Source organism: Anoplophora glabripennis, unplaced genomic scaffold (genome assembly GCF_000390285.2).
Source record: "Anoplophora glabripennis isolate ALB-LARVAE unplaced genomic scaffold, Agla_2.0 scaffold197, whole genome shotgun sequence".
NCBI classification, from domain to species: domain Eukaryota; kingdom Metazoa; phylum Arthropoda; class Insecta; order Coleoptera; family Cerambycidae; genus Anoplophora; species Anoplophora glabripennis.
Window position 1 is genome coordinate 271,957 of NW_019416387.1, and position 26,758 is coordinate 298,714.

The window sequence follows — 26,758 nt, forward strand, 5'->3', positions numbered from 1 at the left end:
TAGTAATTTTGATCATTTTAAGCGTATATTGGATGTTGCTACACAATTACTAAATCAGAAAATTATCTTTTGATCTGTGGATTATCTTTGTATTTTTTTTTGTCTAATTGTTTCGTAATTACTGTATTAAGTTTGTATTGTATCTGTATTTAGATTAAGTATTTATACATCATAATAGTAGAATATAATTGCTCTATACTTCATTTAATAAGAGTTAAAACATTGTTTTTGGATTTGTTCAAATCAGCTTAATAGCTTCCAAAATAAAGAAAAAAATTCGATAGCTGTAATAAAATATAAACTTTATAAAAGTTACTACTATACCTAGTGTACCAAATTTCAATGAATTATCTCTTCTGATTTCTGTTCCATTAATAAAAAAAAATTAATTTCTAAAACTGAACACCCTGCAACTGGTAAACTAGGCCTTTTCGACAAACGGTCATATGAACTTTTTTTCTTAGAACTAACTGATGAATCATCCCTTTTATTATCGCAACGTACTTAACGACCACCCTGTATATTTACATGTTTGTTCAATGGATACCATTACTCATTATCTCCTGGCTGTCGTAAAAAGGTTAAGAGGTAACCGAGCTCACACCACCGATAATTGGGCAACGGTTGACGATAACAAAACAAAAACTCATCGTTCCGCGCCGACTAGGATTAATAGAAATATAAATAAATACGCTTTCGCTCGATTAGACACAAATTTTCGATAAGTTCGACAAACAAGTCATCGTAGACTTATCTAGCACCATCGTTTTCATTGTTCCGCCTTATCACGGCCCGCTACGAACCGAGGAAAGAATAGAAGCCGAGACTAGAGGTGGACTCGGGCCGCACCGTCAGGTCAGGATCAAGAAGGCGTCGCGTCGGAGCATCGTGGATCGTTTGTTCGTTGCTCGCTTATTCAGTTTTGAATGGACGTTCGCGTGGCAAGCTTCGATGCTTGTGCTAGTCAGTCCGGGATGGGAAACGTCGATGTTTGTAACCTAACTTTTTGTGTGGTCTGGTGAATCTTGACTTTTTTTTAAGTGCTGTTATCCATGAAAGCAGTACCGTTTGGATTATAATCAAAAGAAAAGATTAAGGTAAATGTGAATTTTTGTTCATTATTGGCTCGTTTTTTATTTTAAGAAAATTCGAAGTTTTGGCGGAGGCGCGGTGTGAATTTTCTCATCTTTTATTTTCTATATTTTTCAATATATATATATATATTTTAAATAAAATGTATATTCTTTTATTTGTAGAACGATCCTGTTAGAAAAATAAATAAATTATAATTAATTAAAAGGGGAAAAATAATGTATATTAAATTAGATGATTAGTAGATTGTATTTAAATAAATGAGCACAATTGACAATTATTTTGAAATCAACATATGATAATTGTGTCAAATATGTCCAAAGCTGCTTCATTTCCACAGGTGTTTAATAAAAAAAAAATCGCAAAAACGCAGATATCTTGAAAGATATTTGAAATTGATTATTGAAATTTGGGGTGGCAAGTTATCTAAGCAGAGGTAAAAATTCACTGAATTTGCACAGAATTATATAATGGCGGGGATATTGGGTGACACCGTCATATATTTCCCCAGAATTTCGACGTCACTGAATATGTAATTGACTATTTCTTTAAAAGAAAAAATAGTAGTTATTTTCGAGCTACTTCTGTTCAAATTATAATTATATCTTATTATTATTACATAGTTGAATAATGAGAAAATAACCCCAAAAATTGCTCGTTTCACATAAATTTGGAGGAACTTTTTGTTGCAGTTACAATTTTAAATATAATGTAATCATTAGGAAAATACAAAATTTAAATTTTATACGATTACATTGTATTTAAAACTGTATTTATACTGAAAAATTCCTATACGTTTTATTTCTGAAAGGCACAGTTTTAGAATTATTATTTATCCGACTGTGTACTGTGTGGTAAGTTTAGACAAAGAAAATAATAACAGAAATGATTTGTTCAAACATTTGAAATATTTACGTTTTTATAAACTTTTTATAAACTTAAACAAATTAAGTAACTATAAACTAAGGTATATTTGGCCCATTATCATTTGGGCTCAAGCCTTTTATGCTCTTTCACTAAACACTATGTATATGATTTAATGTCTATTAATATTGACATATCAATAAATTTCACTTTAAAAAGGAAGCCACCTGAAAAAGCAATCCTTAAAACGCTGAAATTATTTAGCTAAGTTATTATGATGTTATAGCCGAAACAAATATAAATAACACATATTATTGTAAAGTTTGCGATATTATTTAATGATTTCATATGTCAGGTAGATGTTTCTCACTTGAATAAATTATTTTTTATGTTTATCATAAATTAAAGATATTTGGTATTAAAGAACATATACCGGGTGATTTTTTTTAACCCGAAACTTTCAAATATCTAAAATAATAAACAATTTACGAAAAAATTTCTATGATCAAAATTTAGTAAGTTAATGCTAAAAATATTCCCCTTCCCCTTCACTGTAGGTGGGACAGAGGATAATTTTGAAAACTTAAATAGAAGCCTCAATTTTTTTTATTGCAGATTCGGGTGAAATATTTTTTTCGATTCACGATAGATGTCGCTGTAATCGACGAAACTCAATTGTTTTCGATTTCTCCTACTGAGAACCTGTACATACGATTTTGCAATACATTTGCCACAAAAAATATAATGTTTTACATAAATACTCGAAATTCGTCGTCAAAAAAGTTTGTTCGTTTTACAAATCTCGATAATTGGGAAATTGTTACCTGTAGAAATGTAAATGGCTGGCGAATATACTATTTTTAGTGTAACCCAGGAACCGCGATGATTACATTTTAATTATAGACATTTTTTCGTAAAGTGCTTATTAAAAAAAATCACCCGATGTATGACTTCATTCTTAATAAATTTATTTCAAAACAGTATTTTTTTTCATTTCTAATTACCTTTTAAAATTCTTCAAAGTAAGATCGATATTTTTTTCGGATTTTTTTAATTTGAACTTAAAACTGCCTGCCCATAATTCCCAGCGTTTCAGTTTATAAAGCCATCCTCAGACTTACTATCACCTTTGGCAAGCTGTTTTTAATTAGTTATCCAAATCCAAATAGACGCTAAACAGATGAGATATTTCCAAGAGAATATAAATAAGAAAATCGTTATTCTTTTATTTTCGTAAAATCCAAATCAGTTCTATTAACGATCTACCCGATAAAAGATGAAAGTTTCATTCAGGTAAAGTCACGAAGCCTTGAACTTAGTTAGCTCCACTGCTTTTACACGATTTGTCAAACTGGTATTCAAAACGAAAATGATGTAACTAGACAACCTCAATCAAAAATAAGGTTATAATATCCTACATGAATAGTAGTTTAAGTATGTTCTAATACATAAACCGGTATTCAGCCAGACATATTGAACTTTATGGAACTAACTTAGACATTTATTATATATTTATTTATAAATTGTATAACATTCGCGTTTTTTTAACGCAACACCTGACGATTATCATTATCATAATTACCGATTGCTGATGAGACTCGCAAAAACCGAAACTTCTCCATGACCAAAACAACATAATCGAAAGTGTTGTCCAGTCAATATGCATTTATAAACAATGAGATATGTGTCATATTCCTCAAAGACGATAATTAATTGTGAATTGTGTGAAATTGTTTAACATGGACAGTCCGGACGTAATGAGATGAGGTGTTAATTAAAAGATTCCTTTTATACCAGGGCGGATCTGTCGAAATATCCCACTTCTTGGATGTAAGAGGGGGCAAGCTAATTTTTGCTGGAATACCTTCAATACAACTCACATATTAAAAGTGTAGATTCTTAGAACTGGACCATGTCCGGAACATTTTCAAAATTGTAAAACTGTTTAAAAAATTTAAACAAATACCTATTTTATCTTGAGTTTTTTTACTTATATCTTGGAACCTATGCATTTTGGAGGAATATTAGAGAGGAAAAAATTTTATATACTGTAAGTTAAAAATGTTTAAATTTATTACCGATGTTGCAAAATAGCAATAATTGATGAAAAAAGGCAAAATAATCAAGTTTTTTGTATAATTTTTTTAAAATATTTTAATTACTCCGAGGGCATTCTAATTTTGGCAAAAGAATTTTTAGAGTATCATAAAACAACACACCAAATTTAATTAAAATCGTTTATACAGTTTTCGCAATATAATTTTTTGAAAAAAAATTTTAAAAAAATGTTCCACTTTTCAAAATGTTGCACAGCCTCAAATAAAGCATCTAGATACTTGAAAATTTTTTCGCATACAAAAGACCGCTCAACCTTTCAAATGGTTTTTGAAAAATTGAAATCGGTTGATTAGGACGGCCACAGTAAATTTTTAAAGTTAACACTCTTTTTTTTATATTTAAACAATTAGACTACTTTTAGTTTTTTTCAAAAACTATAATTTTAAAGTACTCGGAAAGACGCTTCTTTTTTAAAAAAAAAAGTTAAATTCCGTTTATTGGTTCTCGAGATATATTCGGTCAAAGTTTATCGGCATTTGTCGTTAATTTATAAATAATTTAGCAATAATCTTTGATCCAGTGCCTTCGTTTTTCCGAGTTCTAAACTGTAAAAAATTTTCATATCCATAAGTTATCGGCAACGTAGATAAATCATCTGAAAAGCTGTCGCTCGCACGCGCGAAAAGTGACTCAAAACACGAAAAGTGGGGGAGGCAGCTTTCGCTCTTAGACTGAATTTGGTGGATCAAAATGCGAAGATACGAAAAAAAATGCATTATCTCTGCTTCTAATGAGCAATTTCGATATTTTTTTTAATCCGATGTCTCGCGAGCCAAGGAATTCGAATATCGTAATGCCAACTGTCTAATTTGCACATATTTTGTTATAAACAAAGTTTATTATTTATGCATTAAATATACTGTATATTTCACCCTATGCTATTCCATTTTTTTCAATGAAAAAATTTGTTTACGTATATATTTCAACACTCTGAGTATGAATATATTTAGTTATAATTATTACAATTATTTAAATAATTTTTGTTTAAACAAATTATTATTTTTATTTGGAATTAATTTTTTTTGTTAAATACAGATAAAATTAAGAAAAAATAGTACTTTAAAATTATAATTTTTGAAAACAACTAAATTGCAAATTGATAAATGTTATCTAATTGTTTAAAAATAAAAAAAAGAGTTACTTTAAAGTTAAAGATTTACTGTGGCCGTCCTAATCAACCGATTTCAATTTTTTCAAAAACCATTTGAAAGGTTGAGCGGTTTTTTCTATGTGAAAAAATTTTCAAGTATCTAGATGCTTTATTTGAGACTGTGCAACATTTTGAAAATTGGAAAGTTTTTTTTCAAAATTCTTATCAGAAAAGTTATTTTGCGAAAACTATAGAACCGATTTTAATGAAATTTGGTGTGTTGTTTTATTATACTCTAAAGATTTTTTTACCAAAATTAGATTGCCCTCGGAGNGTTTAAACAAATTATTTTTTTTTATTTGGAAATTAATTTTTTTGTTAAATACAGATAAAATTAAGAAAAAATGGTACTTTAAAATTATAATTTTTGAAAAAAACTAAATTGCAAATTGATAAATGTAATCTAATTGTTTGAAAATAAAAAAAGAGTGTTAACTTTAAAAATTTACTGTGGCCGTCCTAATCAACCGATTTCAATTTTTCAAAAACCATTTGAAAAGTTGAACGGTCTTTTCTATGTGAGTAGTAGTATCTAGATGCTTTATTTGTTGCTGTGCAACATTTTGAAAATTGGAAAGTTTTTTTTAAATTCTTTTCAAAAAGTTATTTTGCGAAAACTATCGAACCGATTTTAATGAAATTTGGTCTGTTGTTTTACTATACTCTAAAGGTTTTTTTACTAAAATTAGAATGCCCTCGGAGCAATTAAAATATTTTTAAAAAATTATCCAAAAAGCTTGATTATTTTGCCTTTTTTTCATCAATTATTGCTATTTTGCAACATCGGTAATAAATTTTAACATTTTTAACTTACAGTATATAGTGCAAAATTCAAATCTAAAACTTTTTTCCACTTCAATATTCTTCCAAAAGGCATAGGTTTCAAGATATAAGTAAAAAACTCAGATAAAATAGGTATTTTTTAAAATTTTTTAAACATTTTTGCAATTTTGAAAATGTTCCGGACCTCGCCCAGATCTAGGGATCTACACTTTTATTATGTGAGTTGCACTGGAGGTAATCCAGAAAAAATTTGCTTGCCCTCTCTCACATCCACCTCAAAACAGATCCGCCCTGGTCTATTTCCAAATTTGACAAACACAACGAAAATTCGGAGAGGGGGCCGAGAGAACCATAATATGCAGCCCCTACACCGCACAATTTTTCTCCTTCCCGGACAGTAAGACACATCTTTAACCTTGCAAATGTGTACAATCATGTTTATTTTCAGTGATCAGGAGCACGTGCTTAAATTTTTCATTTTATTAAAAAAAAACAACTCGTGTTCCCAGAAAGCGCCGCAGGCTCTTACACTGCAGATACGGCGATGAATAGCATTCTAATTATAAACGAGTCCAATCAGCTTATTTACAAACAAATATTCACAATAATTTTCCACTTGTGATATCGCGAAGAGAAAAAAAAACAAGAATGGCTCGCGTGATCCGGCCTAGTTTTTGCCACAGCTTGCTTTTCTAACCCACATTCCATCTTACATCGCTTCTGTGGACTCCGTGTGTATAAATACACCGGTGGAAATTGCGGAGCAACGGACCCATCACTTTTAAGCCCAATTCCAGACAAGATCTTTAACTGCGAGTGCGTAAAAGCGAACATTTCGCAGATATTTCTTTTGAATTGTGTAGCAAACAAATTAATTCTAAAAAATAGGCGAATATTTCGGAAACCTAAAGCATGACGCAAAATCCATACTGCTCAAACATACAGGGTGGGCCATTAGTGTGAGAAAGTAAAATAACTCCCTTGTTACTCATAATACAGAAAAAAGTTTATACCTATAAAATAGGGACACGCCAAATATTACATTTTTTAACACCCTGTATATTTTTAAACATGTGGTTTTCCTAGAAAATTCTATTTATGGCAATATAAATAGTTTATTATTTTAGTACGGGGTTGCTAAGTTATGTAGAAAATTAGTAGTAGTAGTTTAAAAAAATCATATCTTTATTAGTTTCGGATTTCCCCTTGCAGTGAACGATTTTTGTTCTGTAATGTGCATCTAAAAATTGAAGAAAAAGTTTTATACAAGGTGGTCATCCCTTACAGCCAGACCATCCTGTATATATCACGCGCTACGAGAAAATAAAATGATCTTAAGCTAAAATCTTCCCCGTGATTTCTAGGTATTGGCCATTTAAAAAATCCTACTCGAACAAACTAAAAAGTATATTTTATGTTCAAATATTTGTAAATATTACCTAGACTCTTCTAGGGACTAGATTCTATATCCGATAAAAAAATGCAACATTTCGAAAACCGTGACAATGTTGCATTTTTTTGAGCTGACTAAGAGTAACGTGTTTAGACTAATGGGCATGAACAGCAAAACTAACCTAGGAAAAAATCTATGTTCAAAAAGCTATATCGATTGTCTAATTTCATTTATGTAATCAACATTACTTACATTGGTGTACCTGTACTGAGTGCACCATATTTATAAAAACGAGTTACTTTATATCCCAAACCTTTGCATAATCTTATTTCAAAAAAATCTACTATTTATATGAAACATTTTAACGGTTATAAACTATTTTTTAGTAATTCTATTCAAACAGTTCTTTTTTTTGTAGCGTGATACTGAAACCAAAAAAACCAGAAAAAAAATATACAGGGTGTCACAAAACTAAAAAGTATTCATATAAGGAGTGCGGTTTAATTTTTCTACACCCTGTATAAGTTAAAATTTTAGTACAAAACGATAATTGAACAATAAAATTGACAGTCAAAGTGTTTTTTCTGCAATTTTGATACTAAAGTATGAGAATACATAAAAAAGTCAATTATTCCATACTGGATGTTACGAAAAATAGATCAAGCCGTTAACCACAGATTCTTTGAGCGAAAATAATGGGTCCTCCGTTATACTAATTTTCGGTTAGATCTTTCTAGGTACAGGGTGTAGAAACTATAATCTTTTACCATACGCCAGCACATTTTTTGTGTAATTTTGGTCAAAAAAAAAATAGGTCCTTTTCCTATAATATATTTTTTTACCCATGTCTATTGTTTAAGGATCTTGATTTTTTATCAGAAATGCCTTTATTTAATTTTTCTCACTTTTGCAAAACTTCGATTTTGAGTTTGGCTTATGAGATTTTGTAACTTTTTTAGATATTGTTCCCTTTGTTGTTGATGTTGTTTGAAGCTTGTTTAAAATATTTATATTAAGTTTAAATTTTTTAAAATGGAATATTGAACTACAACCTTACTAAAATAAAGTCAATTTGTCAAAATACACATTTTTTTAATGTGAAGTCTTAAGCGCAGTTTACAACAAATAAAACCTATCAATATACAACAGGGTGGGCCATTAGTGTAAGAAAGTAAAATAACTCACTTGTTACTCATAATACAGAAAAAAAGTTTATATAAAAGTTATACAGAATCAGGAAACCTAAACTACAAAATTAATTTGATACATAAAAGGCCATGAGTAAAATCGGGACACGCCAATATTACATTTTTTAAATGGAACACCCTGTATATTTTTAAACATATGGATTTCCGAGAAAATTCTATATATGGCAATATAAATAGTTTATTATTTTAGTGCGGGGTTGCCAAGTTATGTAGAAAATTCTTCGAATTTTGGAAAAACATGACCTCGAAGAAGTTGTATTAACTTTCAGCTACTTACACTTGGAACAAAATAATTAGACAGAGTTATAGGCAAATGTTAGAGAAATACTCCTATATTAGCTAATATTGATATTTTACACAAGGCATTTTTTTATAATTTGATCATTTTTAGAAAGTTTAAACTTGATTTTCTAAAATTTTTTAAATGGAACACCCTGTAATTTATTGTTCTATTTTATTTACATATCGGTCCGCTTCAACTTTTATTAAGCATGTTCTATATCTAAAATTGTTAGTTTTTAAGAAATAGCAACATTTCTGAAAAAACTTTATTTTTATTATTTTATAGAATACCACAAATAAATATTAACTAATAAAATTAACTCAAAATGGAATGATAAACTATGAACTGACAAGTTGACACAATGTGACAGTTTTTTCCAAAGCCATTCCGTGCGACCGAAAATAATAAAAATTAGGTTTTTCCAGAAATGTTGCTATATCTTAGACCAACAACTTTAGGTGTAGAACATACCTAATAAAAGTTGAAGTGGACTGATATGAGAATAAAATAGAACAATAAAATACACGGTGTTCCATTTGAAAAATTTTAGATATCAAGTTTGAACTTTCTCAAAATGATCGTCTTATAAAAAAATGCCCTGTAAAAAATATCGATATTAGCTAATATAGGAGTCTTTGCTTAACATTTGCCTATAACTCTGTCAAATATTTTTGCTCCAAGTGTTAGTAGTTGAAAGTTAATACAACTTCTTCGAGGTCATGTTTTTTCCAAAATTCGAAGAATTTTCTACAGAACTTGGCAACCCCGCACTAAAATGTTAGCCTGGTATATTGCCATATATGGCAATAACTACAGTAAACAAAATACCCTCAAGAGTTACCCAACTTTTGTATAATCACCCATATATAGAATTTTCTCAGAAAATCCAGATTTTTAAAAATATACAGGTTGTTAAATTTAAAAATTGTAATATTTGGAGAAATGTAATATTTGAGGACTATTTTGAATAAAATGAATCGTTTTTGCCAAAAAGACTTTTTGATCTTACTTTTAAGAAGTCCTGTTAACTTTCAGAAGCACCTTGTATATTGAATAATCGTTAGGTATAATAAAAGTTATGAAAAATCATGGTCAATTATGCATTTGTTTCCATTTCTTGTCAATGGCGTCTAGAGACTGACAATCTAATTAATGATTCCTTGAATCAAAATTGAATTTGGCTGTCTCCTAGACTCTAGTTTCCCTGCGTACTTATAAACAGACCCTACACATACACTTCATTACTAGGCCTAAGATAATGTTATCGTGACATTTCGCCATTTAAAAAAATTGCACGTCGCTGTGAAGAACCGACTCATTACAAATGTGAGAATTTTCATAAAATTACGCTCTCTCTGACGTCGTCCGGTGACGCAACATGGCGATGAATTAATTATTTCGTAAATTCTCGATTTGTAAATCCTCAAAACCGCGTTAACAATCAAAATATTTACGTTGATGGAGCGTTGACGCAAATGACACGTTTAACAATCGCACAAATCATAGCTTCGTGAGAATTAACAATGATCGACGTACGCAAAAAATTATTAGAAATTTATGAAGTACGCTCATTAGACAGAATGACACGGTTTTATTCGATTCAGGTCAATGGGGTTAAGGTCTGGTATGATTTAAGGCCGTTGTTTTATTCTGACTGAAAAAGCTTGGACTTTTTATATTTCTATCAACAATAAATCTAAAATTTAACTAAAATAAGTATGATGATGTTGAAAGTGTAAATTCTGGTACGTCCTGTTTACAAGCCATTTTTTTGTAGTTATTTATTAAGATAGGAAAGAAACTATTCCGAATTATGCGTAAAATATAAAAGTATCAACGACAACTTAATTTTTTACATTTTCCTAGAAAAGTAGTATATTTCCTTTGCTCTATGGACAAATGCCAGTTACAATTACCTCCATATTTAACATAATTAAAACATCAATATATTCTAGTAATTATGCAGAATTGTTTTACTGCTAAATACAATTACGTAGCGGAAAGTGATAATCACGCATGTACGAGGGAAAAAAATCGCGATACTGCTATCTATTTTTTCTCAGTAACATGTTTTACAATTTCAACATATTTTCTCGATACATCTTATATGCTTTTGTTGGCAAAAAGTCATTCAAACAGGTCTAAGTCAGGTGAGCAAAGTGGATTTGAAATATCAAGGAACACCTACCGGTAATTTTTATCGATCCCTCGTAACCGCCATTTGAAATTCTCAAAATTTGTTAGATATTTGTATCAATTTCGCTAGAATGAAATGTGATAAGATACGAACCGCCCTACCCGGAAAAATTGTTCGTTATGTACGTAATTCGTAATGAATTGTTAATGATAAACATTTATTTACCATATAATTGGCATATTTAAAAGTTTAATGCGTTTAAATATATACTAACAGTCATTTAAATGTTTATTATGGTCGTTTCCAAATTAATTTTAAGAGAAAAAAGCCCTAATCCATCAAAACATTCTTAATAGTTGCAGTTCTGTAAACATCAACAAAACGGGGAATGAATAGGTTAATTTTTGTGTGTATAGGCTATGTTATTTATAGGAGAGTTATTAGATGAAAACAAATAGTCCAATTTCCTGCTCCATTCTATGCTTCTAATTATACTCGACCAGCGAACAATGAATGGCTATTTTGTTAATCGAATAGGCTATGGCAAGGCCACAGGTTGTCTGCCAAAAAAAAAACTGATACGTTAGTAAAGCGAAACATATATCAAGGAATTTATTATAACTAAAAATTGAAACTAACTGGTCAATAATGGGATAAAATGGATCCAAAAAGTATTCAAATTATATTAAATTGCTGTTTAGCAAAAATGTACAAAATTCGATGTGCTTTATAACGGTTCTGTGAAATACACTTTTGTTTAACGGGTGACATCGCGAGTACCAACTACTCTGCGGGCTAATGCCCCAACCAGCATTCAATTATATCCTCAGTGTCTAGTAAACAACTAGAATCATTCGTCAGCAGCAACCACCAGGCATATACCGTTTCTAACTTATTAGTTCTAGCTATTCTGGTGTCTATCTACCGGCATGGTTTGAGTATGGGTGAGATATAAGATATAAAAAGTGTGTATGGACGCTGCTACTCAATGTTTAGCCAGATAATTTTCTAACTCGACCATTATTGAATTATTCCTATGACATACTGATATGAAATAATAAGTTTGTAAGCAGAATATGTCTGGTGGTTTTACTGACGAATGACCTTTATTTACTCCTCTGTTAAAAATTGTTTCGCCTTGTGATGACACTGGTCTTCCTTGTTTATTATTTAATTTTAAATGTCACATTTAACAACGAGACATCTACAAATACTGTTTTATTTTTGTTTCAAAACATAAATTAGATCTGCAGTACCTAATTCTGCAACTAAGTAAAAAAAGATCTATACTCCGCTTTGTTTGGAAAGTACTGTTTTCTTATTGAATTTAAAAACTTGCGTATGTCGAAAAATTTTATATTATTCTTCCGGTATTTTTTACTTTAAATTTTAAATATACAAGAGAATTGTTGAAGGTTTATTACCAAAACTTGTTTTCTTGCATTAAAAAATATTACCCTAAGTCAGCGGTTGTCAAACTGTTTGCATATTATGTGTGTCAGTATTTTAAGCTAAAGTTTGAGCAACTACGCTTATTTTAGGAATGTAAAGTGAAAAAAAAAACACGTTAATCTTCTATAAAAATACTACCGACAGGAATAGAATAGCAAACCACCCACTTGTAGAACACTAAATAGCTCATCGAGGGTTATATTTAGTGTACAGGACACCGTTTCCTGTGTATCATACCTATCATATTTTCGTTTCTTTACCATTCTTGAACGCTAAGGCGTGATGCCAGTCTATTTATAACAGAGAAGTATTCGAACGGAAGATGCAGACTCGCAACATCAACAAACTTGCATTCTTTTTTCAAGAGGTGCATCAACAATATTAGACTGGCCGATGACCCCTTTAAAGAATATCAATTCCCCAACGTTTCGTCAATCGGAATGTACAAAACAGTACTCGGAACTGGATACGCGTTTCGTCAATCCACAGGGAATCGTCTTACGCGTAATTTTTTTTTTAGGCCACCCGGTATTTCCATCGCACTCGGCGGATGTTGCGAAAATTTCGATGGAAATGTCAAGTTTACATCACCGGCTGACTTCATGCGAAACCGATGCATAATGTATCGATTTAATAATTAACATTTACACGCTGCGGTAGGAGGTCCCTGAATGATCGATATTTACGTAGTTGTGCCGCATTCACAACCGTTTCCATTCATAAACCGAAAAATTATAAAAATCGCTGACGAGGGCGTGGTACTTCGAAACACCAAAACATAAATTTTGACAGTGTGTGTTTCTAGGTCTTCGCTATAAAGTTTTTCTGGTTTTTCCCGCGACAGATTTTGAGACGCATTCGCTCCCGAGAATCTAATGCGAAGACGAGTCGAGAGAAGTCGTAAAAATAGCGGTAAAACAAAGATAAAGAAGTCGACCAGGTGTTCCCCAAAGGCATAGCGCAGCCAACTCTGAACATCTGCTTCATTTGATGTCTAATTACTAATTTATTTGTGACAAACAAGTAATTGTATATGTTTAAACCTACTACTAATCTGTCGGGAACTCGGACTGGTGTATTTCTGTCGCAACTTGTCGATCTGTGCTTTATTTGAACAGTCCACAAGCTATTTGTGGGATTGTTTAGTAGGCTGTGAACATGGTAGAAAGACTAACTGAAACAGCGCAACATCTAGTAGTGTGACACTAAATTAAAATAAGATCCTGCAATTTTTCGTCCTAAGTTCTAAGTAAACAACTAGAATAATTAATATTAACTATTTTAAGTATAATAAACGTGTTTTTTTCAATGTCATTGAACGGAATCGCAACGAAATCTACACAGGTCCTGAAATCTATTGCTCACAGGCATATGCTCGAGCACCACCACATACTGCTGCCAGTTTGTGCATTTTTCCTCCAGTTCTAGGGACTTTTGATTTTAATTAAATTAATTTATAAAAATGAAATAAATATCCTAAAATATACGGGGTGTAAGAGGTTTGACTGCCATTACTCCAGCTTGAAATAGAGTAATCATAAATGAACAAAAAAGTTGTATATTACAGGGGCGTAAGATTAACAGTTTTCAAAATACAGCTAGTATTAATATTGGGGAGTTTCATCACAAAGTGACAACAGCGCTTAACCTAACGCGACACAGCTGGTGCATACCGCGTGTGCACGCAGTAGACTTGTCCTGCGGAAAAAATGTAAACTATTATTGTGAAACATTTAGTAATTTCAAGACAATTGTTTTCCAGTTTTTAAATAAATAAAATAAAATGTATCGTTTTTGTAGTACGAAGATAGTGTTGTGCTTAAATTTCAGCTTGAATTTTAGTAATTATGAATCTCTTAAAACAGGACTTTTAATAAAAATATGAATTTGAAAAATATGTAAGTAAAGTTCCCAAAAATTCACGTCATCCAAATAATCGTACGTATTAAAAATAATTTAGGGACTTACCAAAAAGCAAAATTCAGTAATTTTTAAACGCACAAATACAAAACAAACATATAGGTACTCAAAATGTCCACTACCATTTTCGATGCACGCACAACACCTTCGAATCCAATTTTCGCACACTCGCTGGAAAACAACCCAGGAAAAGTAAATGGTACGCAAAAAACACTCAGACACAGTCCAATTCCAGATACCAACTGGATTGCGTGTTGCTGGACAGCTTAGTACCTCGTATTATCCGCCGCGCCGTTGTCAGATTGCTCGATATGAATTTTATCGAATTTTAAATTTATTACAAGGCTAATAATTTTTTAGAATTAAGCATAAAGAAGTTCAAAAAGGTGATAAACATTGTATTTTATGGTATTCTATGCACGCAGTTATGTCAATATTCCTTAATGAATGGAACTTTTGTACATCGAGATTTTAATTTTTTTCTCGGAAATGGTTGAGTTTAGGACCCATGTCATAAGGTTTTTTCGTTTATTTTAATGTATCCTATCGTCTGTTAAAATTAAGGCAGTCAAACTTCTAACACCCTCTATATCCTGAATTCCTGAATTTGGAATAGCTTTTTTACATTTATCGTTGATCTCATGAATTTAATCAGATATTCTTCAATTCTTAATTTTTTTTACTGCATTAATTTACAACTTTAAAAAATATAAAATTTACTGGAAAAACTTATTAAAGGACCCTAATAAAGAAAAATAGTGTAGTGCTGTCAATTTGACATTTTGAAAGCGTAACGTTTAGAACTGGTAACCAGTTCCTTCAGGTGTACTTCATGATTTATAAATAAACAAATCAAAGTAGAAAAAAAAACGTAAGAATTAACATTAGTAGCCAACAACTTGTGCTAGGCACCCGCCTATTTAGTCCACCCGGACCAGAATGACCAAGTCATTTTACTTTTATTAATCGATGGTAATAATAAACGGAGAGAAGTACGCCTCAAGGTCGGACTACACCGCTACTAGTCTGGTCCCTATAGGAGCCCTATAAGAGTCTTGTACAACACCATTTCAACTTCAATGTAAAATGTTATATTTCACAGTTGTGTTAATCCAATTACTTCGTTTACTATGTCATAACGTGACATCTATATGGAAGTCTTAGTGTACCAAATTTCAATAAAATCTTACAAAAGCTTTGAAAAAAAAACTTTTTTTTGCCAACTTTGATACTCCTCTGTCTCCTAAATGAAGCAACTTAGAATGGTGGCAATTTTAGTTCAGTCTGCTTCCAGTGGTGGCTCTTGACTTCCATACAGGGAGAGCGGAAAAATTTTTAATATGGAAAAAAATTGAATATAATTGAGCAGTTTTATTTTAAGTACCTACTAATGAAATATAGGGAAAATGTGTTCAACATTATTTTTTATAGTACAAGTCCATTCTTCTGCATTTGTTCGAAATAAACTTTTCAATTAGTTTTCCATTAAAGTTTGGTATTTCTCGCACCATTGATTTTTCAATAGATAGTATACTAGATAGTTAAACTTTTACAATCTTTTAGAAAACACACAAGCAATACGTATAAAATTTTACACCACCTGAACAAATTACGTTTAATAAGTAAAAAAAATCTGCCAATAGCTACTATTTGGTCGGACTAAACAGAAGCTCAAACTGCATGGTAAATATGCGCTACTCCCACTCCGCATTTAACTGCTACGCGACGGTAACCATGACCACCGCTGTAAACACTATACAGATGTATAGTTTCTCAAACGAATTTTGCTCGAGTTGAGTTAAATTGACTGCACATTACAAATTTAATATTTCCTTTTTAACGTGTTTCATGAAGTCAATCTATTTAATTATCCAGATAACATTGTACACTAAATTTTAATTTACAATGTTTTACTATGAAAATTTCTAGTGGGGCGCCGCCCCAGATCGCAGGAAACTGGTGGCTCCTGTACATTGGGACAACATGTACAAGCTTGTTTATGAAGATTTGGAACATTCTAGGAATACCTACAAATTATTTAAAATTTACGGTCAAAATATCGTTTACTTAACATTTAGAGTTCGCCTGGCTACACAAAAACGCGTGAAATATAACGAGCGTTCAAATAAAGACGTGGTCGAAGTTGGCTCTGACACATTGGACGTAGGGAGTAGCTTATAGCGACTAACTTAACCTCATTTCTCAACGAGCTGTTTAGCAGCTGTCAGTTTCAATAACGTTAATGACTATATAACTTTATTTTAAAGAATAATCGTGATAACAATAACAAACAATTAAAGGAGCTGCGGAAAGTGTCCCCCTCCTTGTTATAACAATAAATTAAAGCAGCTGCTGAAAGTGTCCCCCTCCTTGTTCCAAGCACTTTTCACACCTGTTCCTCAAAGAATTAAAGACATTTTCTAAGATGCTCGGGGTATTGTTAATTTCACGAATCTTGTCTATAAGTCGAGCCTGCAGATGGTTTAAATCAGGAATAGGCAGTTCAAAAATAGTGTTTTTAAGGTAAGGCCACAAAAAGAAATCACACGGCGTAATATCACATGACCTCGGTGGAAATTCATGTTCAGCATTGAGACTTATTAGTCGATTTTGGAAAACTTCCCTCAACATATTCATCGTCTCGCCTGCCGTATGTGCCCTTGCGCCATCTTGTTGAAAGTAAAAGTTTGTAATTTCGTTTTCTTCCAGCTGGTTAACAAAAGGAGCGATAATTTCTTCTCTATACCTTTGCGCAGTAAGAGTACCATTAAAAAAAATAGGTCCATAAATCCTCCTTCGATTGAGAGCACACCAAACTCCAATTTTTTGAGCGTGTAGAGGGCCCTCGACAAAAAAGTTATCTGGTTTTTCAGAAGACCACATTCTCATATTCTGTGAGTTTACGTAACCACTTAAATGAAACCAGGCTTCATCAGAAAAAAAGGTGATATTATGAAGTTCACCGTAGTTGTTTAAAAACCATTCACAAAATACAGCCCGTCGCGGAAAATCAACTTCATGAAGTTCTTGCTGACAAGTTAAACGATAGGAGAACAAACGCAAATCTTTTTTTAACACTGTGTGGCAGGTACCGACTGATACTCCCACCATTTGTGATAAAACACGTACAGAAGTTCTTGGCGCATTTTCCATTATTTGTTGGACATTTTCTTTTAATTCTTCAGTCCGCTTTTTAGGTCGGCCGCTTCCTTCTTTTCTTGTTACACTGCCCGTTTCACGAAAAACATTAACACAACGCTGAACTGCACTTTGAAAAATTTTGTACTCAACAACGCCGGGAAATTGATTTTGAAATTCTATGAAACATTCCTCAATAGAATACTTCCATATTCCATCAATCTTGCGTCCATTTCTAAAGTAGGACTCTATGATAAACACTTTTTGTTCTTGAGAAAACACCATTTTGAACGCTTTTTAAAACGAAAATATTCAAATTGATAGCGGCGATATAGCGCTTTGACAGATGACGTTAAAGTTCATTGGCTATACGCTACGCCCTACGTCCAAATTTTCAGAACCAACTTGACCACGTTTTTATTTGAACGCTCGTTATCAATACAGCTGCATTTAGTCACACCATCAAACAGCTTTTCAAAGAGACCTGACTAGGCCAACATTCGCAGTATCTCCGTGCGCCAGGACTTTGCTCTCAGTCCCGCCGTTTGAAAAAAACAGACGGAATCAATAGCAGATTTCCAAGACACCAAAACTTTCCGCCGTTACTCACACGCGCAAACAATTTATGTCGATTTCGGCACAATGACGTCGCCGTTGCAATTACTGTTAAAAATTACGTAACTTTCCAGATCTGCGAAGGGTCCAAGTCGAACATGTGACGTCATGTATGGCATATTGAACCGAACAGAGTAATTTGTAAGGTATTTCAAAGGATAATATTGGTGTAAAGGTAAAATGTATCGTTTATTTCGGATTCTGTAAGCAAATACCAACGCCTCCAGGAATCTTCGACGGATTTGGAACGGGGTCATGTATTCGGGAAGCGGGAGGTCTTTCTGGAAAACAGCTCCCGTCGATTGAATTGACCTTCAATTGCTGTAATGCATGGAATGGAGCCAGAACGACCCGACACGTGGCCAAAATGGCCGCGGATGCTCTATAAAGAGAAAATATCGCGGTTCGATAATCCCTAATTTCTTAGATTCGTCCCGCGCAAAGTAAGGGCGACTCACGGGAGACGCGATTTGCTGATGAATAACTTCGTCGTCCAATTTGAACCCGCCAGGATATATTGAAAGAATATGAGTCCAACCTAATGTGGAAAAACTATTTCTACCTCAAGCTTTTGTTAAAGAGAAAAGCAAAAAATATATTAAAAAAAAAAATTATTTCAAAATAAATTTAACATTTGTTGCAATACTCCGAGTTTGAGCGTGTTTGTGAACAAACAAATCTCAGGCAAGTTGTTCGAGGGCAAATGTTTCTACTTAAAACTTTGGTTATTCGTCCTTGATGGAAAACAGAAACACAGATGCATTTGTATAAACGTTTTTTATCCAGTTTTTATACATATCTTGTATGTACGCAATGATAATCCCTTTCTGACATATCGCATTTCAGTAGCCTGTAATTTTAATTCAAAAAGATGCAACGAGGGAAAACTTTGATCGCAGTAGGCTTTTCTACGAACTCATCTCATTAAATCGGATGTACGGATGTACAAATGGAATTGTCATTTTCGAATAATATACAAATGTTTTGCGTACATTACCACTGCGGTTTATTCCTCTCCTTTTTCATTATGTTCTTTAAAAAAGAAAATTAAAAATTCGCGGAAAATTTCCAATTATTTCACACTACCGATGTTTGTAACGTTGAAGATGAAGCGTATTATATACATGGTATTGTTTTGCCTGTTTAAAACTAAAAATGTAGCGGAACTTTTTCCACTCCCTTGTTATAATATTCATACAATTTCCGCATTACCACAAGGCTTGTTATGGAAATTAAAGATTTACGCAAACTGTGCTTTTATTTTATAATTAGATTGGTTTGTTTGTCGCTGTAAAATTAAAAAATAGGGTTCTGTGTTGAGCTATGCAGCTGCAGGTCAATCAGTATATCATTTGATACATTAAAAATTAAATTAAAAACAGCAGCTTTTTTATTAGAAAATTAAAATTTTAAATAAAACGTTATAATCATACAAAGTATGTTTTATTTCAAGATCGGAAAGTCAATCGTACATTCCAGAGTCGTAGTTACTTTGTTTTTACATGATGTGATGAAAAATAAACATATTTGTAAAAGCTTAATTTCCTCCACAACGACATGAAAATAAATCGAGCATCTTTTTATGACAATAAATGCTTGAATTAGATAATACCTACAACTGACGGCAGAACAAAGGGTAATTGCCGCTAATGGACGTATATGACATTTTATCGATATTCAGGTTATGAGAAGTTTGGACAATCGAATGTGTATTTGATCTTACCGTGTATATTAAGTTAAAAGTCGTGAAAATTCTATACAACATTGCAGAGTTTAATAATCGTATTTATATATTGGGTGTAAAAAAATAAGTTCTAAATTTGATGTTACATTACTTAAATAAATAACTAAGGTTAATGCACATACTCATTCATTTATAATTTAAATAAGACCTTTTTGCAAACGAAATTGTTAGAGAAAAGTGGAGTATCTACCACTATTCAAAAACCGGAAAAGAGTTGTGATTTTTTAGTTCTAAAGAATCCTTAAGACAAAATTATATTACTTTTATATTTTGACAATTAATGAAATTTATCACAATAGTCGGTTTACCAAAATATACTTTTCCTCTCTTCCCCTTCTGGGGGTCAGATTTAGGTTAGTTTCCTATATGTCCATCCATCCACCTTTAACATACTTTACTATCTTCCGTCACTTCTGTCATCTCCTTTAATATCTTCTCTCTTCTTTTTCCTACCTCTGTCATTTGTTAAATATACGATTTTCATGGTCAACTTTTCCTTCTTTGTCATTCTATTTGGTTTTATCCTCACCAAATGTCCATATCTGTTCAGGAGCTCTTTGTTATCTTATTTGTTCTTTATTCTTGTTTACACATTCATCTTATTGTTTCATTTCTTATTCTGTCCGATTTTGTCTTCTCAACTTTATTTCTCAAGTGCATTTTTTGCATTAAGCAATGACCAAGAAAAGTTGTATTAGCTAAACAAGAGACATTTAAAAACTTTCTGAAAAACAACAACATCAAGGTGTAATAGGACCTTCGAATTGCCCACAGAGTTGGCACGTCACCAGGAAAGAAAGTTCTAATAGATTTTGTGATTACAGAAGTGTAAATGCCATAATGAAGAAATATAGTTATCTTCTTACCTAGAATCGTTTTCATTATGGACACCCTGGCAAATGCAAAATGTTTCTCTACGTTGGATTTCAAAAGTGGTTACTGGCAAGTGGAAGTCTATCCAAATGGCAGAGAAAAGACTACTTTCTCTATTGATACAGGTTTGAGACACTACAATGGCATGCTCTTTAGCTCCTGCAATGTTCTCTGGAACATTGCAGGAGCTAAAGTCTGTCAAAAGTGTCTGCACTTTTGACAGACTCATGGAGACTCTATTACAAAGATTTACCTTGAAGGCCTGTCTTGTACACCTCGATGACACAGGGAAGAGTTTCGAAAGATTAATTTGCAATTTTGTTATTGTGAAACATGAGAGTTGTCAAATGTGGTAAATTGTAGTAAAATAGTTGTGATAAATGAGGGAAATTTGGTACAATGTAGTACTATTGTATTACATAACTTTAGTTTCGTTGCCTTTGTCACTTCTCTCTTCCTTACTATCTTATTCGCTTATTTTACTACTTCTTTTATTGTATCGTCAGTAATGATGCTTTCTAGATATTCATAAGTTGTTACCGCTTCTAACTCAGCTTCCTTGTATTTTGAACCAAAATATATAAAACCTTAATTATCCTAAAATTATGCTTGACACATGACGTGGCACTTATATTTCAAATTCGTCCATCTTGGATCTTACGTTAACGATGCCCGGGGACGCACCCTTAGAGACAAATACGTTGACAGTGATTGACTGTAGAGTACAGAGAACAATATTTCGAATTACAAGTTGATAGGCCGATGTAAAAGCAGAATTAGCATAAATAAAAAAACAATACTAGGCATTGTTTCGCAAAGGACTTCCCCCAAGAAGTTAAACCTAACCTGTGGGTACATGCTCGGCAAAATTTCCCCAAAGAACTCGTCCAACGATTGCGAGAACGCGGCGCGTACATTGATGACCCGCCGACGAGATATGCGGTGCCATTAACGTAGACATTTAAAGAAGATCCCGAAGCCAGCAACGTCAGTTCAACGTTCAGTCACAGACCTAGTCGATTTAATACAGCTGATAGGACGCTCCGTGCAGTTGCGGTCGGCTCTGCCGAGGAAGCGTTTTGTTTTGCCATCGGCACTTCGATAGTAGTTTTTGTAGAGTGTTTTGTTTCATTGGAAGAACCGCCTTAGACTGTCGCAGTTCGCTTGGGGCAGTTCATGTTACTTTTGTGGTGCATCCTACTCTTCAAGTAGTTTTGGTGTTAGAATCGGTTGGGAAATATAATGCAAATTTTTGTTCGCCTCTCTCTTGATTGTCAGAAGAAATTGTTAAGGTAATACATTTTTTCTTGAAATATCGGAAGATGAATTACAAAGAAAACAGTGTACTTTGAAATGGTCTTTTTTAGACAATATTTTTATTATGTAATTTATAGTCTATTCATATTTATCATACAAAGAATCTTGTACCTGACTAGAACAGAATTATATATGCCAAATTGCATTTCAGTGTCCCAGAAAAAGATAGAGTTGATAATATTTACATGCACAGATTCATTAGTCTTTGATTTAGTGTCACCTTTTAGATATGACATTATTTTACATCCACGAAAACTTCATGGACTCAATTACTTCACCTCTACTATTACTTGAAAACCACTGATCTCGTATTAACAGATTAATATTTTTTTATTTTATCAACTCTTTTTTATCCATATTGACGTTTTCTTTCCTTGTTTCAGGCAGTAATAAATGGAGTCCGACTACCATTGGCTCATCACGATTGGGCTTGTGACGTCATCGGTCATCGCAGTCACCGCCAATTTTTTTTTGCTGGTCGTCTTCTGCAGACGAAGAGGACTACGCACCGTACCAAACAGGTAAATGCTCAAAAGTGTTACGGTCCTCTATTATCTCCTTCGAAAAATTAACAGGGAAGGGCATAATCTGTCGCAAATAGAATATACGGGGTGTCACTTTTAAGGTGTACGCCATAGTTTCTTAAACTAAGAGATGGCTAAGTTACAAAAAATGCTTATTTCTAAGCCACGTAGGATTATGAAAAGAGGAGTTGGAGGTACTCAGGTATTCGTTTATAAAATATTCTGAAAAAAACTGAAAATTTAACTTTTCTCAATTGTGTCATATATTTTTTATTATTAAAATCACAACAATAAGTTTAGTGCGTGTTGTTTTGATCTATATGTTCAAGCATTTTAGACTTACTAGATCCTCCACGTTTTTTTTAACGATTCCTTCATCCACTAATTTGACACACATAAACAAAACGAAAACCTAGAATCGATATCTATTTACAATTACTGATTTATAAATCAAAAAAGTTATTTTGCCAAATACGTTAGACCCATAAGATTTTCATGAAGTTTTCTAGTTATCAAAGTTTAAAAAAATAGAGTTTTAATGGTAATTTACAAGTATGTGTTGCAAACGAGATATCGTTGAATTCCTGACAAACCGCTCAGTCTCGAAACACCCATAGCGGCGACTAGCGGTGAGCGCAAAATAATTGGGTTTATAGATTCGTCAAAAATCAGCGCAGAAATCGCTGTCATGCCACCCCCCATCAGTGTGATAACAGACATTTATTGATTTTCCTTTAGTGACGTCATACTTGTAAAATAAATTTCAAATTAAAATAAGAAAAATTACGAATTTAAATTCACTAATACCTTTATCAGAAATATAAAAAATATATGTATTTTTAAAAAAATAACGTTTTCATTTTCTTTGCGGTTGAAGCAAACAAGTTCATTGGAGAGAGCAAGCCACGAAATATCACACTTGCCATGAAACAAATGGAAATTTTAAATTTCAATATATAAAACATATCGACATAACCAGTGGCGAGCGGAAAAATTAGTTCAAAGTAATGAAAAATAAAATTAAATCTAATTGGGTTGTTTTAAGTACTGTTGAAATATAGGGAAAATATTATTTTTTACAATGAAAGTCCATTTTTCTGCTTTTGTCCGAAATAAACTTATTTTCAATTACTTTTTCATTAACGTTTGGTATTTCTCGTACCATTGAGTTTTCAGTTGATAGCATTACTTTGAATCTGTCTTTATAATCAATTTAAATTTTTGCAATCTTTTAAAAAAATACACGAAAAGCAATACGTACGTAACAAAATTTTACATCACACCTGAACAAATTACGTTTAATACGAAAAAAGCCGCGAATAGCTACTATTTAGTTACGATCGGAATAAACAGAGCCTAAATTGCATAGTAAATATGTGCTACTACTCCTACTCCATCTTTCACTGCTGCGCGAAGGTAACCATGGCCACCGTTGTAAACACTTTGCCAACTAATTTTGTAAGTCGAATGAAATTTTTCGTAATTTAACCAACTCTGTATCTCCTCTATGTAGATCAGGAGATTCTATGGTGTACACCTTCAAAGTGACCACCCTGTATCATTAAGCTGGCTATCCCTGCTGTTTATCCTTAAGGTTGCTTGGTGCGATCAACCGCGACAGAATTTCAGCCTGTTGAGTAACCTCTTATAAAATATGCCATAAATAAATGTAAATATTGCACATTTTTTATGGTTCTGCGAAGCGGTAATAATTATTTATCATTGTCCGCGCTTAAAATAACCTTATCTATTCTCGGCCGATACACTAGTAATTGCCTTTCTGATTAATCGTATTGTAATTGCTATTTTTCCGATTGCGTGTATAAGGCGAAGCGAAAGTAACTTGTTTTTTTATAAGCAACAATTATTGCAACTACTTAGCGTAAATGCAGAGATCCTAATTTCGATTTATCATTCCAGATTCGTGATCAACCTCCTGATAACAAACCTACTCTCTAGTATTCTACTCATTCCATTACTCCTGGTGGACCAGGACGCTCGTACTCCCTCCCAGCTGACCGTCCAGCAGAACCAAACGGACGTCATCATCAAAGAAAAGTCCACCAACATAGAGATCATCCAAACCGACCAGAACATCCTGGCTCACGGCTTAGGGCTACCCTCCAACACCACCACCAACCGGCACTTGCTGTGCTACTTCGCACAGAGCACCACCAGTTTCGTGTGCACCGCCTCCATCTTCAGCATCCTCCTCATAGGCATCAACCAGTACTTCGGGGTGATCCACTCGTTGAGGTACCACTTCTACATCAACAAGTGCCGGTCCAGCATCTTCATAGGCATCAGCTGGTTCGTCGCGCTGTTCTGCGCCACCCTGAGTTCGTTGACGTACAGCGACAGCAGCCTGTGGCACTTCTGCGAGGAGAGGAGCCAGCCCAGCCACACGGTGAAGGTGCTGAACACCACCTACGCCTTCGGGTACTTCTTCCTCGTCATCTTGGCCCCCTTCGTGGCCATATGCGTGATTTACGTGTGCATTTACACCGCCGCGCACCAAAACAGCGAGAGGATGCGCAGATCCACCTCCGCACCCCTCAATTCCTACATAGACTACATGCAGGTGCCGCTGCCCAAGTGTCGGGAAGTCAAAAGCCAGAACTCTTTGCCCAAAGTGCATTCCGCGCCCAATTTCTTCAACATAGAACGCGAGGAGAGCTTCAAAATTGAAAATTCCGACGTGGAGAGTCAAAAACCTAGGACGAAAGTGGTGAGGACTTGTAGTGATCGCATCGCGCACAGTTTTATCAACAATTTAAGACACAAGATCTCCAACGCGTCAGTGTTCCGGTACCGGGAAGAGACCAGGGCGGCCAAGATAAGCGTCCTGGTGATTCTGATGGTGCTAGTGTGTTACATACCCTACGGTTTGACTCTGATCCTCAGTTCGGAGTGCGTAAAAGTGAACTCTAGTCAGATATTCAATTATCTCTCTTTGATTCTACTGGTGTTTTCCAACATACTGTCCCCCTTCCTGTTCGGCTATCGGAACAAGAGGGTCAAGAGGGAGATATGCAAGATGTTCGGGTTGTTGCCGAAGCAGAGGATACCTTTCGGGGAGAGGCCGAGGAGGGTGGCGGAAAGCGGTACGGTGGCGGAGCCCCAGGGGGCCGACGAGCCGTTCATCCAGAAAGACTGCGTGGTGCCCGAGGTGATAGTCACCTGCAAGCCGGAGAGCGAGAGGAAGAGCATCCTGAAGAGGGTGTGCAACTCCTCCAGCTGGGCCAGCTACAAGAAGTGCAATTTCATCACGGTGCCCGACAGTTGCATCAGCGGCGAGGCCAGGGGTTCGTTCTCCAGCGCCAGCACGCAGATCTCCACGGAGGAGTAGAATTTTTAAAGTTAATTTACCCCGGGAAACGTTCTGGAGTTAGGGAAAGGTCCATTAGACTCAGATGTGGTCAGCTAGTAGGTTCTAGTTCTAATTAGCCGGGTTATATATGTCAGGTAGACTCAGATATGGCCAACTAGTAGGATCCAGCGTAGTCTGAGCTCTTGCCAAGAGTATCTTCTGCACTTGATTGTAATAATTATGTATTATGTATGTAGATTACAGAAGTACTAGTTGGCAACAGCCAGAAGTACAACGTGGCACCTTAGCACTGTAGTAAATCTAGCATGTTTCTTAAATTGGACTAAAATCTGGGGCTAGTGGCGGCCGTAGAAATTCTCCAAAGGCGTTTTTCCTGGGCATTTTGAAATTTTACCAAACCATACGACTGATTATTTTGTAGGTTAGTGAAATACCGACAGCCATTTCGATTGTATTTAAGCACTGATTCTAGGAAATATTAAAGATAAGTTTTTATGTATTTTTATATGTATTCACTCAACCGATCAGTTTTATTTGGCAGCATTATTTTTGCTTCTGTTAGACTGAGCGTGTATTATTTTTATTGACAAAGTGATGTAGCCAAGTTGAGTATTTTATATTAAAATCCTAAGTGAAATCACATTGATTACTGTCGAAGTTACCTCTCTCCATTTCTGTCTTTCCCTGTTTTCTCTGTTGAGACTTGTATATTGGAATGTATGTAAATTATTATCATGTAACTTATTCTCTAGTATTATAACAGTTCTGTAACGATTAACAGACAAATTGAGATAAATAAATGACAACTATACTTAA

General features: G+C 33.7%; 1 protein-coding gene across 2 annotated transcripts; it reads left to right on the plus strand.

Moving 5' to 3' along the window:
- The first annotated feature begins 896 nt into the window (after window positions 1-896).
- On the plus strand, window positions 897-26,758 carry LOC108904885 (5-hydroxytryptamine receptor 5B). 2 transcript variants are annotated; one of them, XM_018707594.2, is made up of 3 exons: window positions 897-1,097; window positions 22,471-22,608; window positions 24,532-26,758. In XM_018707594.2, the coding sequence occupies exons 2-3, from the start codon at window positions 22,481-22,483 to the stop codon at window positions 25,958-25,960; spliced, it is 1,557 nt and encodes a 518-aa protein (XP_018563110.1). In that variant the 5' UTR covers window positions 897-1,097; window positions 22,471-22,480; the 3' UTR covers window positions 25,961-26,758. The 2 variants fall into 2 exon arrangements, with proteins under 2 accessions (XP_018563110.1, XP_018563111.1); XM_018707595.1 differs by lacking the exon at window positions 897-1,097 and adding an exon at window positions 21,789-22,062.

Excerpts from the sequence above, each read along its gene's own strand:
- LOC108904885 (XM_018707594.2), top strand. The coding sequence starts at position 22,481 with ATGGAGTCCGACTACCATTGGCTCATCACGATTGGGCTTGTGACGTCA. Across the intron at positions 22,609-24,531 it reads CTACGCACCGTACCAAACAG|ATTCGTGATCAACCTCCTGA; the intron begins GTAAATGCTCAA and ends TTATCATTCCAG.